Source organism: Azolla caroliniana, unplaced genomic scaffold (genome assembly GCF_043228905.1).
Source record: "Azolla caroliniana isolate FFs.n. ecotype wild unplaced genomic scaffold, voAzoCaro1.0.p SCAF_1, whole genome shotgun sequence".
Taxonomy (NCBI): Eukaryota; Viridiplantae; Streptophyta; class Polypodiopsida; order Salviniales; family Salviniaceae; genus Azolla; species Azolla caroliniana.
In genome coordinates, this window is record NW_028230436.1 from 6,127,034 (window position 1) to 6,143,641 (window position 16,608).

The following is a 16,608-nucleotide window of genomic DNA, read 5'->3' on the forward strand; positions in this document are numbered from 1 at the left end:
CTAAATTTAACAATAGAAAGACAATGTGCATGACATATCACTCCAGACTTGAGATGATAATATGTTTTGGATGGTCACATGCCAAGCAAAAACTTGTTGAGGAATGTTGGATAAATACGATTCACCTACCTAGGTAACATCGTTCTTCAATAAGTTTGTATCTAAAATGAATTCTGGTGTTAGTTATTATATCGGGTTATGTGAGGTACACCAATGTCTTCACCAAAGTCATCTTAGCACATCTCAAAAGGTAATCTCCCTCATTGACCAAGAACAAAAAAATATCACATAGGCATACCAAGAAGTAACAATGCGTGTGTTGAGTGAAGGTCATTGACTTGTCTTAAGTGGAACAATGACAACAATGCCCACACTAAATATCCCCTCTCGTGTAATTGTTACACCTTTGCCATAGCCCAACAAAGCATTCATCCAAGCCCCAAAACTCCAAGCAACTCACGTCGTGCATACATTGTTAACACCATTGAATCGGCATATAGTTCCTCTCATTACATTAGTTGAAAGACGATGAGGTGATTCCCTCACATCTCAACCCATGTGGAAAGGTACCAAAAACGCGGTTTTTCAGCATGGGGGAGGGTAAAAAATATCCAGGGAAAAATGAAGGACGGGTTTTCGAAAACCCCAACAGAATGTAGGAAATCATCAGGAATGGCATGGATGGTGTCGGTCTCCGTGGTTTCCCTTTTTACAGAGAGGTATGGGGGTCGAGGGCATGCTTGGGAAATAAGGGAAAACTTAAGGGCATTTCGAGAAACAAAAAGGAAACGAAAGAAAATAATATCGGCAAAAGGTTTGGAGGGCTAGTTTTGTTATTTCATGATACGGCGAGACTCCGAGAGAAACAGTAGTCTTTTGGAAGGAGGTTTCCCTCTCTGTCTGTCTGCTATGTTCCCTAAGAAACAACAGAACAGAGCAGAAGAACTTGTGTGAAGAAGAAGAAGAAGAAGAAGAAGAAGAAGAAGAAGATGGAGTTTCCATTGTTCTGCTCTCCTTCTTATTCTCTTCACACGGTAAATTACCTCCCTGTCCATCCCCCCTCCCCCCCGCTATCTCTCTATTTCTAGTGTTTGTGTTGGTTGTTTATTGCATCTCTTTCTCCATGTTTTAGATCGAATTCTTGAAGATCAACATTGCAGGTTTATTCTCACATCTCTTTTCTATTTTCCTTTCAACAGAATGACGATGGTTTCGTAACACCGTCTTCTTCTGTATTGCCTCTCTTCACCTCGAGATTCTCAAGCAGGAGGTAAACCTTATTAAAAACCAAAATTTCATGCATTTTCTCTGCTTCTTTGCAAGTCTTTGTGAACATGGGAAATCACGTGAAAAACATGTGGGCATGTAAGCATAAAATGTAGATAAACTATGCTGAACTCTCTCGCGTCAAATGTTAATATATTTAAATACGTGGAAAGCTTGTTTATCTACTCGCTGTTTATCTTTAATTGATGCTAATAAACATGGAAAACTTGCAAAAATAGTCTTTGAATAGTTTTTCAACAAATCTATCAGTGCTCGCACATTGGTTATAAACATATGAAATTATACACCATTGATAAATAAAAATCTCAATATTTCATGCATGGACAAGCCAAATAGGTGCTATGGACTGCAGCTGAACATTGTGCAATAATGGGCAGTTCCCTAGTTTGACCTACTTTACAATATGTTATCAATCGCAAATGGTAATGAGGTAGGGTCTTGTGGTGCCACTTCTCGATGTAAATATGTAAACAAGATTGTGCAGTGGTAAATGTTGTGCTTTGCAACCTTGCAGTCATGCATTCAAGTGTTGAGTAATGGGTCTAATTTTGTATTAAAGTGATGCTAGACCAAGAAATTTACTGATGATCATCATTGCTACAGATCACAATTGATGGCAAGAAGTGCTCGCAGTTTGCAGACCATCATAATTAGTATGACAACTGAAAGGTCAGCAAAGCCACCCAACGAACGTGTCATGTGCATACTAGACTTTGATGAGACCATCACTGAGAGAGATAGTAGTGAATGGGTTGCAGAACAACTAGGCTATGCCAATCTCTTCAAGGACCTTCGTGATGATGGGATGGCATGGCATGATGCAATGAACTATGTGTTAGGTCTATCACATTCTACAGGCACCTCTATAACAGCAATCCAATATGCTCTATGGAATATCCCTCTACACCCAAACATTGTGCCAACCCTAAAATTGGCACATGAGCGTGGCTGTGAGTTGCGCATACTCAGCGATGCAAATACCTTCTTTATTGACACAGTGCTCCAGCATCATGGTATCAGAGGTATCTTCACTGGCGTCCACAGTAACCCTGCCTGGATTGATAACAAGGGTCAGTTACAATACACGGCTCTTGCTAATGCTAATTATGCCAGGCCATCAGTCTCAGCTAACAATAATTCTTATAATGAGAATTTTCCCGTCACGATGATGATGCCGCCTCATTCTTGCCCTCACTGTCCTCCTAATCTTTGCAAGGGTGCTGTTTTAGATGCCATTCTCAGTTTGAGATTAAATCATGCATTTAGTCATGCTGATAATGTGAGGTCGAAGGTTGTGTATGTTGGTGATGGAAGTGGAGACTATTGCCCATCCTTACGCTTACGTGCCCATGATGTCGCTTTACCCCGTAAAGGCTACCCGTTAGATAAACTATTGTACCATAATGCTCCCATTGTTGCAGCCCAGGTTCAGCCTTGGACCTCTTTATCTCTTGCCCTTCATCATAACATATTAGCATTGTGAACATTATTAAGACCCAAGCTTTTAGTCGACGGAGGACAATGCCTCAGGATTCGATTCACAGTTACAGAAAAGGATTTTGATGCTAGCATTGCTTATTGAGATGCTTGTTTAGTAGTGACTTCAATTATCCCAAAAAAATTTAGCTACACCTGAATGAATAAGTGCATGTCATGACCAAAGTTTTTCAAGGCTTTAGCAGTACAAAGCAAGATACATTATAGAGTTTAATGCCTCTTCATGAACATGTGAATCTGTTAAAGCTTTGGTGATGCAAAGCCTAAAGCAATGGTATTTTGTATGAACCCAACAATACCTGAATGCAGTTTAAATGCCTGAAAACATAAAAATCCCTACTTTCTATGACCGAACGTGCGAAAACTTTGCTGTTGCAAAGACTTAAGGCAAGGGGGCTATGTATTATAATATTGATAATACTCTACATAAGGACCCGATAATACTTTACAACATCTTTCTTCATTAAAATGTTCAAAGCCTGAAGCTTTGTCACCACCGAGAGATATGTATGATAGTGAATAATAACCTACATAAAAACTTGATAATACATTAATCTCTGCATTCTTATTTTCTTCATATTTCAAAAGCATGTTGGATCATATGTAATGAAATGAATGTGACTATCAAGGTATGTAATGAAAGCATGTAATTATAGTGTCACTACTGCATTCTTTGTTTCTCATGCAGATTGCTAGCATATTTGAGACATCACGTCTCATACTCACCCAATACTTGCCTACTCGTTGATTCGCCTCCAAACTTCATTGTTCTCATGCAGGTTTTTAGCATACATATGCCATCACATTCATGGAGTTGATCACTGATGTTTACATAGATATCAGCACAAATATGTTAAAGAGTTGTATAAATACGCACATGACAAACTAAGTACAATCCACCTATATACTTGTTAGATCCTCAACATGTTTACTTCTATAAACAATCCACAAAGCAAAGAATCAGTGTTATATTTATCATGTTCATGGAGTTGATTGCTGGTGTTTTACAGATACTATATCACATTCATGGAGTCGATTGTTTTCATTAGCTGGAATGTCACTTCATACATTCCTAGGAGTGAACTTGTGATCAACATCACTATGTATAACCCAATACATGGTTCCATTTTACGATTTGCTAATTAGATCCACTCTGTACACTCAAGTCTCCTAGCTGTAGGATGAAATGTACAGCAACCAACTCATACATAAATTTTGATATCCTAATTTGGTCCCACCTATCAAAATTTGTCATATCGGTATGAAGTATTTTCCAACTTCAATCTTGACTCGATGAATTTTTCTTCCCTTTTTTTTGCCGGTGTGTTAGTTGAGTAAGACCTGGTGCGGTTACCTTGCAATTGCCTATAATGGCTGCCACCAACTCTGGATCAGTCATTGCTTTCATGAGCTCCTTCTCTCTTGTGCTTGCTTCCGACATGTGGGAAAACACATTCATCGCAGTCTTTGCAGCTATATGCATAACCAAATACAAAACTTCAGAGTCAAAAGCATATAAAAAATATGTGAATAGTACTAAATATGAACAATGCTAGAATAGCATAGACACATAACATTATAAAACCCAAATCCATGTTTCTGTTCATTTTGCAAAGTGCCATATTTTCCACAAATACCCTCGAGTAAAATAAGGAAAAGCTGAAAAAGTAAGTCATAAGAGAAATGAAGAGAAAAAAATGAATATTCCATGGGTTTTCCCTTCTGTTTAAGCACTGAGGTTCTTCCAGGTATATATGTTCATGATAAATTTACCTTTTCCTCGTTTTGCATTCCCTGGGGTTAATTTCACCCGATATTTGAAAGATTGCAAGGCATTGTAAGGTCCACATATAGGGATGGCATAAAGCAAAATATCCTCTGTGAATGGTTTCCCTGTCAGCATGTCTAGTTCTGAGAGCTTTTCTTTTTCATCATCTGCCAATTCATGTTCACCATCTTCCAAAATTATCTCATGCTTTTCTGAATGGTCAGTCAAAGAGAGAGGGCAGTCTTTTGCAACATGTCCAGTCTTTTTACATTTGTAACATATTTTTGACTGATCCAGTACCTCTGCACATAAAACAGTTCAGATATAAAAAAAATGAATCAAAACAAGTTCTTGATAAATAATCATAGAAATATAAATGTTTCAAAATATTTGGATTTGTTTTAGTCCAAGAAACTATGCCTGTTTATGTATGGCCATGCAATCTTGGGTACTCCAAATAGCATACAAATTGAAGCTATACGGGAAACAGTTACCCCAGATTGGGCAAAGACAATTGTTAGACGAAAAATTGATACCACAGATTGAAGCAAGTTCATTCTCAGAAATGTCTTTGCAGAGATAGTATTGCATAAGAAAAACCTACCATTTGCATAAAGACCAAATAAATCCAGCTATTAAAACTGGAGTAAGAACAAAAATAATCTCCACCTAATGGTGTCGCTATTTAAAGAATCCTACATCAAATGTGGTGAATGGGTCCTTAATTGAGCCATGTTAAATACCATTTAACTACTAGATGAATCAAGTACAGTTTGCATTGAGATTGTCCAACTTTGTTGGTCCTCCCACAAATCACATACCCCAATATCATTTGAGAGTCTGCTACTTTTCACGCGCCTCTGTCTCTTATAGTCATGACTAGCCATGCTCTCTCTCTTTCAAAATAGATGAGATGTCTCATGAGATGGCCAGATGTTAGCATTAAGATGGTCACTAGACAAGATACATGAACTAATATGAGTTTTACCAGCTGCATCTCATGGTGTGGAACAGTTAGTAAGTCAGTTATATGTAGATTTGAAACTGGAAATTATAGATTGTACCCTATTCATCCCACAATACCCTGATATATTAAGGCTCCAGCATAAATCTCCCAAATGCCCTGAAATAACCCACAATCCATATTTTGATCTCAACTATGCCACGGAGATAAGTTGTTTCCCTATCAAAAATATTTGATCTCAACTATACTAGGTCCAACACATAGAAGAAAAAATAACTGCTTCCCTAACAATACACATGCATTCAATAAACTACCTAAGACATGGTGTACGCATATTCTGATCTGTCTTTCTACAGTCTTCATGAAATGCTAGATGAAGCAAAATGACCATGGTCCTCACTACATTACAAGCATCAAACAAAACATCACTATTTTCCTCCAACTGTCAAAGGCTTGTTTAACATTCAGACTCACCCAAAACCTCTCTTTTTGGTTCATCTTGTTTTTTGGAAGCCTTCTTGCTGGTCATGTCAGGTTCTTGTCGACCAGATGACTGCAGATAAAAATTAAAAATCATCATGAATGAAGAATAATTTGTTTGTTAGAAAAAAAAATGTCATGATGTTCATATATACTCACAGCAAGAAGTAACATGCGAAGCTCTCGCTCCTCTTCATCTTGTTCAGCATATTTCTCTTTGATCTTCTTTAGTTTACCTTTACGACCTCGAGCAATTTTTCCAACTGCAACACTTCCAGGTTTCAAATCATCTCCACCATAACTCATCTCTCCTTTAGTATCACCATTCTGCCTATCTGTATCAATTGCTTCCAAAACTGGTTTATTAATGCTGTTAACGTCATCAACACCTAGAACCCCTTTCTTTGCCTTCCTCCTTTCTGCTTTTGATAAATATGGGCGTTGCCTCGGCATTCCATTAGCAGATTCAGATCCAGCATTCTCATCTTCATCCATGACAGCATAACTTGGTGTCAACTTTGTTGAGGACGCATTTGGATAAGCGTCTAGGCCATACTTCTCATTAGGAATTTCAGTATAGACACGTGAGGAGAGTTGAAGTGCTTTGTCCATGAGATCTTCAAAAGCAATATTTTTCGCAGGCTCTTCGGCGTTTGCCCTGGTTTCATCTGCCACATCAAGTTCTTGGTCACTATTGGGCTCTTTGACAGAAACTGAGTCAATCCCTTGTGGAATTTCCACAGTTTCACGAATGCCACAGTTCTCATCCTTATCCACTTCAATCTCATCATGAACTTCCCTATATTCCTCAAGCTCCTGACCTACCTTTCTCTCATGTAAATGTGCAGCTACAGAACTTTCTTCAAGTCTGAAGAGGAGACCAAACCCCATTACTAGGGGATGTGGTGGCAAGAAGTTTTTCTTCCCACGGATCATAAAACTTCCGACTGTCAAATATTCCCCAGTGGGCGCAGTTTTACTCACTTGATGAGCATATACCCACCAAGCACTGGTAATGATTTTTGAATCCCATGCCTGACTGCGACATACCTAGCACATGAAATATAAAGCATAATTCTCCTTTGTTAATATGTACATGCTTGCAACCAGTGACATGAATTATAAAGTGGACTTACTGTGAAGCAACCAGCCTGATTTAATGTCAGTGGTGGTACAACAGTGTTTGGATCATGATTTTTAATAATTGTGCTAGAAGCACCATGCAAATCTGCATGTACATATCTGAAAAGATCAACAAAATTTTCAGAGTACAGATGAAAACACTTAGAAGTAGAATATTTGCCATCAGATGGTGAAATATAATATGACCAAGCTAGCCAGTGGATATACTAGTTAAAACAGTGAATAGCCATTACACTTATTTCCAGATTCATTATGTGGCAGATTTACCAAGCTATTTTTGAAATACTGTGAAGAAGATCATTATTCCTACAAATATCTGCATGCTAAACCAATTCTTAAGATCCAGAAAACAATTTATTACAAATGTACATGCACAAAAGAGGTTATAAGCTTCACCATGTTATACTCCATTTTGGCCGACAATCTCAATTGATTATCTAACCATCACAGCCCCCCCATGAATCTATCTATATATCTATCTATGAGATGAGATAGTGTGGCCTGCAGTCTGGACTGATCCCAATGCGGCAGATCGCGCACATTGCTACTTGCCCAACACCTTCCATAAACCTCTTTGAGATGGGTAATTCTTGGGTTGTAGTTCTAAATGTGAAGTTCGTTTATAAATGCTCCGACAATCAGCTTGGAACATGAGAATTTCTATCCATCGATTTATCCTGATTCCAAGAAATGCAACTAAATGGTCCCATAACTTTGGTACAAGGGATATCTTCTCACGGATGAGGTCATGTTGACAAGGCACAGGTTTTTTATACCAAAAACGCAGGTCTCTGCAAAGACTTGCTATGTCGGGTTTCACATATTGTGGAAGATTCTCCACTGCTGCCTCTGGTGACAACAGCTGGGGAGGAATTTGCCCAAAGAGGGCTCGCATCTGATAAACTAGTTTGTGAGATGGCGGCTTACCAAGTCAACAATCAGTGGCCTTGCTCGCATTTGCATTTTAGGGATTCACCTTGACTGGCTACTCGGGCATGCTCCATAACAGATTTTTCTAGGCAAGTGGTGACCCCCATTTACAGGGTCGATAAATTAATCTTGTGGATATATAATTGCTAAACTTTGCAAAAAAGTGGCCTCAGGAAATAAATTTAGGGACAGGAATTGAAGTTCAAGTTTGACTTGAAAAAAGAATAAACTCAGCTTCATACCCAGCATTAACACTGGCAATTAAAACCAAAGGAGAGATGATTGGGTAGAGAATTCTCATTACATTCTTTTTTGGTCTCAGTAGATTCAAACAATTTCAAAGGTCATCTTTCTAAAGAATGAATACCAAAAGCTGTGAGTAGATAAGTCTTGGGAAGTGTAGAAAGAAAAGAGAAATGTCAATCAGTATGAATATCATGGAGACAAAGTATTTTAATACCGTGAGTTCAATTACTTGCGGTCTCTTTCTTCAAATAATGTTTCACTAGAAGCTCATTTCTGTTGAGAATCATGGCCATTAAGAATCAATTGAATTTGTGTACATACTACGAGTTCAATCACTTACAAGTCTCCTTTCTTCAAATATCGTTTCACGAGGAGCTCATTCTGTTGAGCATCACGTCCACTAAGAATCAAATAATTTTCACTACTGATAAACCAGTTGAACTTCTCAAACCAATGAACCTTCCGAATATGTGAGATTGCAGCAACAACCTTTTCCTGCAAGTCATATGCTACGAAAACTGGTTAATAATTAATATTTGAGATGATTAAAACCTAATATTTAAAATATTTTTGTCTAGTCAATACCCACAGGCTGCTTTTCAATATAACATCTTACCATCAGTAAAGGGCATTGGCCATCCTCATTCAAGTAATTCTGATACGCTCATTAGTATCGAAATGGAGTTTCCAATCAATCAAATCATTCTCAAACGAGCTGCTCTCTATGATCTATTATAGCCTATCACTTGGAACGTATCTCAATGGCTTACGCATGAGTGATCCCAATATTAGTATATCCTCACTTGTGGGATGAGATGTCTGAATCAGCAAAAACCTCAACTGATTAAAAGAAAGGTCTATATGTCGTTGCTGTCCTTCATTATTGGGGTATCCTAAAGGGAACAAAGGGTATTATTGCTGTTGCTAATTTGTATCCTACAAAGATATCCAAAATGGATCACCCCATGATGGAAATTTTGAGGGTACAGCAACTTCAGTTCCATAAGTCAGTCGCCAAACATGTTGGTGCCCATTTCTAATGATTAGCCGTATTCAAGTTGTTTGTTGAGGAAGCTAGAGAAGAAGGATAGTTTTCTTTGTTGCTCGCATTTGAGAAATCTTTGGTAGGTCTCATTGACCATTATTGTCTTGTAGAGATGTTAATACATTTTTGGTAGAGTTTTAACATCAGTAGCAGCTAAGCTAATTGTCTCTTGCTGATTTCAATCAATCTTTCTGGGGCTTCTACTATCAATTGCATCCGTGATTGTGTCATCAGCTGCATAATGACAGTGTTCATTTCTCCAATGGCCACATTATTTTCAAGGCTTAATGTTGTCTGCTTACATCTATAACTATTAAAAACATGGTTTACAACCAGGATAAAAAGAAACAAATGTACTACGTTTAAGCAAGAACCAGGATGCATAGCAACCGTCTGATTAATTAATCTAATGTTTTTCAATTTAGAAAATCACCTGTGCTAGTTGTTGCTGTGTTTTTCTCTCTGCTGCTTTGAAGGCCTTTTCATGTGCAGCAACAGTCTTCTCTTGCTTTGCAGTCTGTTTCTTTTTTAAGTCAAACCATCGTCGAGCATTTGCATGAGCTGAAAGAGATAATTGTACTTCCACCTGAAGGTTACTTCACTTATCAAGAACTTTCCACAGATAGATCTCATGTATCAGTGGAATTACATGAATTTGTCACAGTTAGAAACTTTAATGCACATGATACGGTATTACATAAGTAGTATATAAACAGAAAAAACTCTGAAATATCAGGCTTTTTAGGTTATTTCCAAAAAGCCCACCCATTTCCTGTTATTTGCATCACCCCCTTCTCAAGCAATTGTATGTGCTATGTGAGCAAATGAATGATCAATTCATCCCCTTTTTCTCAATTATCTGCGCCATTTCTGTAATTATATGTCAATGCATCTGCTCTCTCTCTCTCTCTCTCTCAGTAATTGACTGATTCATGGGGAAAACTAAAGACAAAATCATGGATATTTTTGGGGGTTTACCTAAACAGTAATCACATGAACTACCTTTGTTGCAGGTTGGGTCTTTTCATCTTCCTCCATGTCATCCAGATTGTTGCACAGGAGGAGAGTAATCTGATCCTTTTCCAGTTGTAGACCATGGATGATGCTAGCAATTGGATTTCCAGCCTTTCTCTCATCCTTTACCATTCGAGATAAATCATTCCAGCTCATACCTGTAGCAAGAGCCGAACGGACAGCCAGGATGGCAGCATCAACATCCTCTAAATTGTATTCAATAAGTTCCGCCAATGAGACAGCATGATCCACCTCTTTCTTCAAAGCTTCGACCCGGTTTGCCTATCAGGTTTATGAAATAGAAAAATGTTGCATGAAGCTATGAGGTGGTACACTATTAGAGAATAAAGTAAATCATATTAGCGCCTTGAACAAGGCCGATGAGACTCAACATCAAGACTGGTAACTGTAACTAAAGGCGCTATAACATCCGAGACTAACAAAATAATCCAAAAATGAAATTGAATTTAGTGGAACCAAACAAACAAACAGAAGCAATGAGGTGGTACACTACATACAGCCAGAATGCAGGAATGTTCTTATGCAGACAACACACAAAAAGATACTGCACCCTTCTATGTAATATTGTCAGTGGTTCCATGAATTTATATCTTAATGCTGCAACATTTTACAGAAGAAGAAAATAGATGGGAAACATCATTTTGAACCAATGAAAGCGTAGAAGAAAACAAAGATTTTCATAAAACAAATCTGTGCTGCACATTATTCGACCAATCTCTCAGCAAACTGTTCCATTGGTTCTAAGTACATTATTTGACCATGTATGCACAACCAGCTGACAGGAGTAATTGAAGGTCACCTGATCTTTACGGATCTTTTCAAGCTTCTGGAAAGCTGAATCTTCTTGAGCTTTCTTTTGTTGCTCAATACGTTGACTTTCTACCTTACTAAAAAATTCATCCATTGCAGCATCAAAAGTTTTGAAAGTAATGAAATTTCTATTCGTGTGTTGATTGAGAATCAATGGTGAGAACTCCTCATAGAACTGCAAAGTAATTTTAAAAAGAAAGAAAAAGAGATCTGTTACTGATGCATAAATGATGGATAGCCATGTGCTAATGTCAACAAAGACTTTGCAAGTTAGTGTACCTTTGATGATGACTCTTCGTTAAAAGATGAAACCTTTTCTCCACTGTTCTGAAGTAATATATACCCTTCAGGAAGCCGCTCACCAAAAATTATATCTTCTAACCAATCCTCAAACTTTGAAATAGCTGAATAAATCTGCTCAATCATATCTTGTTTGATATTTGGAATAAGATCTCCATTCTCATTCTTCATAAACATTTTCATATTCTTTGGAAATCCTGTGTCTAAAACTATATGCTCAGAGAGAGCAGGGCCATACCCTAAATTCTCTGCAAGAACATCCTTCAACGTTTCTTTGTCTTTCTGGGCAGAAGCATTCTTCCAAGACTTTTTCCCCTTCACTCTCACTCCATCTGCTAAGTTGATATCTGAGTTGGTATGATTTTCATCACTTTCCTTGACATTAGATTCAGATATGTTTGAGAACAGAATCTGTTCAAGTTTCTTGACAGACGTTCTCTCCCACTGCCGACATGAATCAACAGGATACTGATGGTGAGTCATCATGGACAACCCCTTGTCCTCATCCCTAGAGTCCCACAACGTAATTTTGGTAAATAAACATACAGGAAAAGATGCAATATATTATTGTCTCTAGCAGTGCCATCTGAGCAATTATAGTCAACTCAACCCTTTTTCTCCCTTTACGGTGTTGATCAAAGAAAAATAGGGAAATAAGAAAAATTCAAATATTTCAATGATTTTCACTAGGAGTTATGAAAATTTGTTCCATTAAATACAACTTTATGAAGAAGAATATGGTAAACTTGGAACAAAAGTCAACTTATATAGGTCATCACAGAACTTGAATGCATGCCATAAATAAAAGCTCTTCGTAACAACCTGTGTGTACGTAACAATGTCAAAACCGTATAATTATTGTCCGTAAGCAAAAGGTTTCCTTGTGCATAAAGTTCAAGGATGATATGGAAAGCTCGCTCACCCATGCCAAATTGGAAGTCAACAACCTGGATATATAAGAAAATCCAAAATAAAACTGAATTATATGAACCCAACATATGTAGTAATATCATTCCTACCACTATGACAAACAATCAGTCACCCACCTCTCTATGAACATGAAAAATCTAAGTCTGCATTCACATGGAAATGAAAATTTTGGCAATCAATAAAGACACCAAACAAATTCAAAAAATTGTCATTTGATTTGAAACTCTTCAAATCTATCCATAATTTAAATACGGGATAGATTATATAACGATTGTCATAGGTTCAGATATTTGGCCATTAATCTTATCAAGAGTAGAGTTTTTATTGTTACTCTAACTTATCAAAGAAAGCGTTAAACACTGTGAAGTAAACTCTAAGGGATTTGAGGGAAGATTTAATTTGGTCACTGTTTGATTAAATTTCTCTGTCTGCCAAAACTTCATGTCCTGTAATACAAAATAAATGCACAATTCAAGGTTTACCGTAATATAGATGTGAAAGATAACATACCCGATCCATTCCCAACTGCCTAACCTCTTCCAGCCTTTTTGTTCGTATGTGCTTTCTAAGCTTCAATGTAAAACCTGACGGGGTAGTGCTTTTGTCTCTGATAAAAATGAATATATATGCTTTTAAGACTGATGCCAAAAAAATGACCCATTAAATGACCAACTGTAGCCACCAACAATGAAACATCGTAACAGATACACCTAAGCCACCATTTAGTACAGAATTCACTGTTTAAATGTGCAGGATCAGTAGCACATCTGCATCTACTGTAGCATACAATTGTTTAAATATGCAAATACAAATTTGAAATATATCAGCTTACGACTTAATGAGCTGTTAGCATAGAATGGACATAATAAAGGGGATGATAAGAAAGATTGTGATAAAGAATCACAAGAAAGATATTCAACCCAGTATAAGTGTATCATGCTAGCTCATCGAGTTTGATATTTTACTACAGATGCTACTTCATTGTGCCTGAATGTTCCAAAATGTTTTCTTTGGTGTTATGATGACTTGGAGAAATTGCAGTTTGAATTTTTTATTGCACGTGGTATAAATGAAATTTGGTAGCAACTCAGGGTGAAATTCACGCAGTTTCAAATATATAGGCCTCCAAAATGTTAGCTTTACTAATCCTAAAGGGTTCAGATACTTGGAGCTACGAGTGTTCCTATTTGTTACAGATATCATTATGAGGTGGCACATGTCCCACGGATAGAGAAAATGCATGACGAGCTGAAAATAGACAAAAAAGCACCAAATTTGGATTGATATTATCATCTCGAGAAATAATCACAAAATTCATACTATGATTCTATAGAGAGAGAAGCAAGAAAATCGTTAAAGGTGGAGAACTCAAAACTCAAGATCAAGACTGATATTCTGAACATGAGCGGGAGTGAGAATGAGCACAAGATTATTACATACATCTAAGCATAAGGGTAGTTGGAAGGACAGAACCCCACACGAAGTGTTCTTGTAATATTAAATTCAGAATTCTCTTCAATGTTATTCTCTTTCTCTTCGATAAATTTCAACTACCTCTTGAGCATGAGAGATTGAGTGAAGGGGCACACATAATGGATTGTGTTATTATATAGAAGAGATTCATATGATCCAACTTCAATCAACCTTATTTATGCATAAATAGTAATGTAAATATAGAATTGTCCACGCAAAGAAGTTGTACTTGTATAATGACTTTGTGACTGTTTGATTGGCCATTGGAGAAATAAAGAGATAAGATCATTGGATTTATAAACATTAACTCTCCGTTTCTTCAGGAAATTGTTCTATAGCTAAAGTTATTGTCTCACTCCATCAAGTTTGGCAGGCACTCTGTATATGCATGTAATCATATTGACTCTGAAGAGAAATGTCTGGATGTCAATTTCTACATTCAGAAATTAATTTGGAAGATTATTTTAGCATTGTGGTTGGCATTATTTCATGTTTTTCGTTTTATGGTTAGTGTGGTCCCCAACCCTTGGGTTGCAGAAAGTATTTTGTTAAGCCATAACATTGAACCAAACTATTAGCATACGCAAGCTCAAACTAACAATCTGAAGAGCTTTTATAATGGGAACCTATTCCTGGAAATTTGAACCCACTGCTTTAAAGTTATAAATTACAAGTTTTATTACTACATCATCATGTTGATGAAATTTGATAAGGTAAGTTTGTAAATCTATAGGCAACAAAGTGTTTCTTGCCTAGGATGTTAATTATGCATTACATTATGTTGCATAAAGGGGATGTTTTCACATTGTGCTTTAGAATCTAATCTCTTGTTTATTGTTCTAGCTAGCGCAAATAGTGGTCACTCTGCTTCAAGGTAAATCACTCACTAACTAGAAAGAATGTGCCCAGCAATAATTTTTGCCATTCTTTGAGAACGAGAAATGCATACTGAATAACTGATGACATGCTGAAAAAATTGTAGAAGCAAATCTCACTCAGAGTGATAAAGACAAACCTTGAAAATTCTGTTTTATGCAATCTTATCCCGCTCTCAATCAACAATAGAACTTTTTCACTCTCTCCTGATTCCGTAACCCCACTGCTCTTTGCCAGCTTGAAGACATATGTCTGTATCAAATGCACAATACCAGGAAAACAAATGTGAAAAGCACGCTACAGTTACAAAAATCTCTGTGTTCACTTGCACAGTCTCAAGCTGAATGATTCAGAAATTCTGAACATGCATGCTATTGCTCTATCAAAACAACACAATCTCCGATTGAAGTTCATGTATATATAAATTAGTATTGAATCTTTCTAATTCTATAGTTAGAAGCAAGCTACACTTTTTTGAAATCACAAATGTATATATTCCCTTGTTCTTTTGCACAATTTCTAATTCTAGAGAATCCCGTTGAAAATCAGAAATTGTTGAAGGAATGTGTACAAAACTAGTACGTACCATAGAACTGAGTGGAGTGAAGAGGGTTTATCAGATAGAAAATGAAGGATATCCACACAGATAATTAAAAACTGTTGAATAAACTATTTACAAATTCGTATACGCAATAGAACAGTAACATACCGAAAGGAGAAAATGATTAATTTTGCGGACAGGAAAAAACAAATGAAATAAATTTTAAAAGCCAAATTTTGTTTAATGAAGTAAGTTTCAAACTGGTAAATAGCATCGTCATGAAACGACGAGAAAGCCAGAGGGAGAAAGGAATGAGGGGGAGGGGGGGGGAAGGGAAATTAAGGGAAATTAAGGTTTAGCAAAAAGAGGGAAAAGAATCATGATTAGATTTTTCTTTTCCCCATGATGAGTCGCAACTTAAACAGAATATATAAAAACCTTGGGGGAGAGATCGTAGATATTCGAGCAGTGCATTCCGATGAGCGACCTCAGGCATTTCACTTCTGCTGCGACATCTGCGGTGTTCATACGAAGCTTCACCATCGTCGCTCTTTCGTCTCCTCGCTCCTTTCTTCCTTTCCTCCTCCTTCTTAGTGTTGTTATTTCTTCTTCTTCGTCTTCTTCTTCTTCTTCTTAATCTTCTTAATCTTATATTGTTATTATTATTTCACGCTACCATTAGTAGTAGCATTTCTTCTATAGCTTTCGTTTGTATAGCTCTCGAGATGAGATGAGAGACCCTCTCCTCCAATATGATGCACCGCGGGATGGACTGTTATGTCCTTTCCTTTGCATCTTCCCCGAATTTATTTCACGCACACAATCTGTTGCATATCATGAAATTGGTGGCCCGTCAAATGATCCTCCCATATGAATCAGATCGTCTAGATGTTCTATATATTTGAGTTGCGACTTTTTCCCCATATTCAACGATACAATACATGCTTTCTTGTACCACTCTTTCAAAGTCTCTTCCCAATACTTGATCTTGCGATCATTATACTCACTAGACTTCCCATCACTATGATCGTGTGACAACCATTGAACATTTTGACTTTTACAATGCTCCTCGAGGATCCAAATATGTTTATTACAGAGCTCCATACAATAAATGTGTCCTAGTAGAGTTGCTTGTCCATGAAAAGACTCTACTTGCAATTTTTTCAACATGCATGCTTGACTTTTACAATGCTCCTCGAGGATCCAAATATGTTTATTACAGAGCTCCATACAATAAATGTGTCCTAGTAGAGTTGCTTGTCCATGAAAAGACTCTACTTGCA

The 16,608-nt window shown here is 37.1% G+C and overlaps 2 protein-coding genes across 3 annotated transcripts; one reads left to right on the forward strand and one right to left on the reverse strand.

Annotated features, from left to right (window-relative positions):
* The first annotated feature begins 917 nt into the window (after positions 1-917).
* LOC147868632 (inorganic pyrophosphatase 2-like) lies at positions 918-3,133 on the forward strand. The gene is made up of 3 exons (XM_087321735.1): positions 918-1,034; positions 1,200-1,270; positions 1,891-3,133. The coding sequence occupies exons 1-3, from the start codon at positions 990-992 to the stop codon at positions 2,768-2,770; spliced, it is 996 nt and encodes a 331-aa protein (XP_087177861.1). The 5' UTR covers positions 918-989; the 3' UTR covers positions 2,771-3,133.
* Positions 3,134-3,734: 601 nt separating this feature from the next.
* On the reverse strand, positions 3,735-15,952 carry EMB1441 (zinc knuckle (CCHC-type) family protein). Of its 2 annotated transcripts, XM_087321715.1 has the most exons (14): positions 15,764-15,952; positions 14,924-15,036; positions 12,946-13,042; positions 12,328-12,452; positions 11,485-12,013; positions 11,195-11,380; positions 10,363-10,656; positions 9,794-9,946; positions 8,656-8,810; positions 7,133-7,238; positions 6,156-7,046; positions 5,991-6,069; positions 4,558-4,854; positions 3,735-4,257 (listed from the first exon to the last, which is right to left on the reverse strand). In XM_087321715.1, the coding sequence occupies exons 1-14, from the start codon at positions 15,866-15,868 to the stop codon at positions 4,064-4,066; spliced, it is 3,324 nt and encodes a 1,107-aa protein (XP_087177841.1). In that variant the 5' UTR covers positions 15,869-15,952; the 3' UTR covers positions 3,735-4,063. The 2 variants fall into 2 exon arrangements, with proteins under 2 accessions (XP_087177841.1, XP_087177850.1); XM_087321724.1 differs by lacking the exons at positions 12,946-13,042; positions 15,764-15,952.
* Positions 15,953-16,608: the final 656 nt, after the last annotated feature.

Bases quoted from the DNA above. Each gene is read 5' to 3' on its own strand.
- LOC147868632 (XM_087321735.1), top strand. From the start codon at position 990: ATGGAGTTTCCATTGTTCTGCTCTCCTTCTTATTCTCTTCACACG. The intron at 1,035-1,199 runs GTAAATTACCTC...TCCTTTCAACAG, and splicing joins CTTCTTATTCTCTTCACACG to AATGACGATGGTTTCGTAAC. The intron at 1,271-1,890 runs GTAAACCTTATT...TCATTGCTACAG, and splicing joins TCGAGATTCTCAAGCAGGAG to ATCACAATTGATGGCAAGAA.
- EMB1441 (XM_087321715.1), bottom strand. From the start codon at position 15,868: ATGGTGAAGCTTCGTATGAACACCGCAGATGTCGCAGCAGAAGTGAAA. The intron at 7,047-7,132 runs GTAAGTCCACTT...TTCATGTGCTAG, and splicing joins ATCAGGCTGGTTGCTTCACA to GTATGTCGCAGTCAGGCATG. The intron at 4,855-5,990 runs GTGAGTCTGAAT...TTTTATGTGCAG, and splicing joins ACCAAAAAGAGAGGTTTTGG to AGGTACTGGATCAGTCAAAA.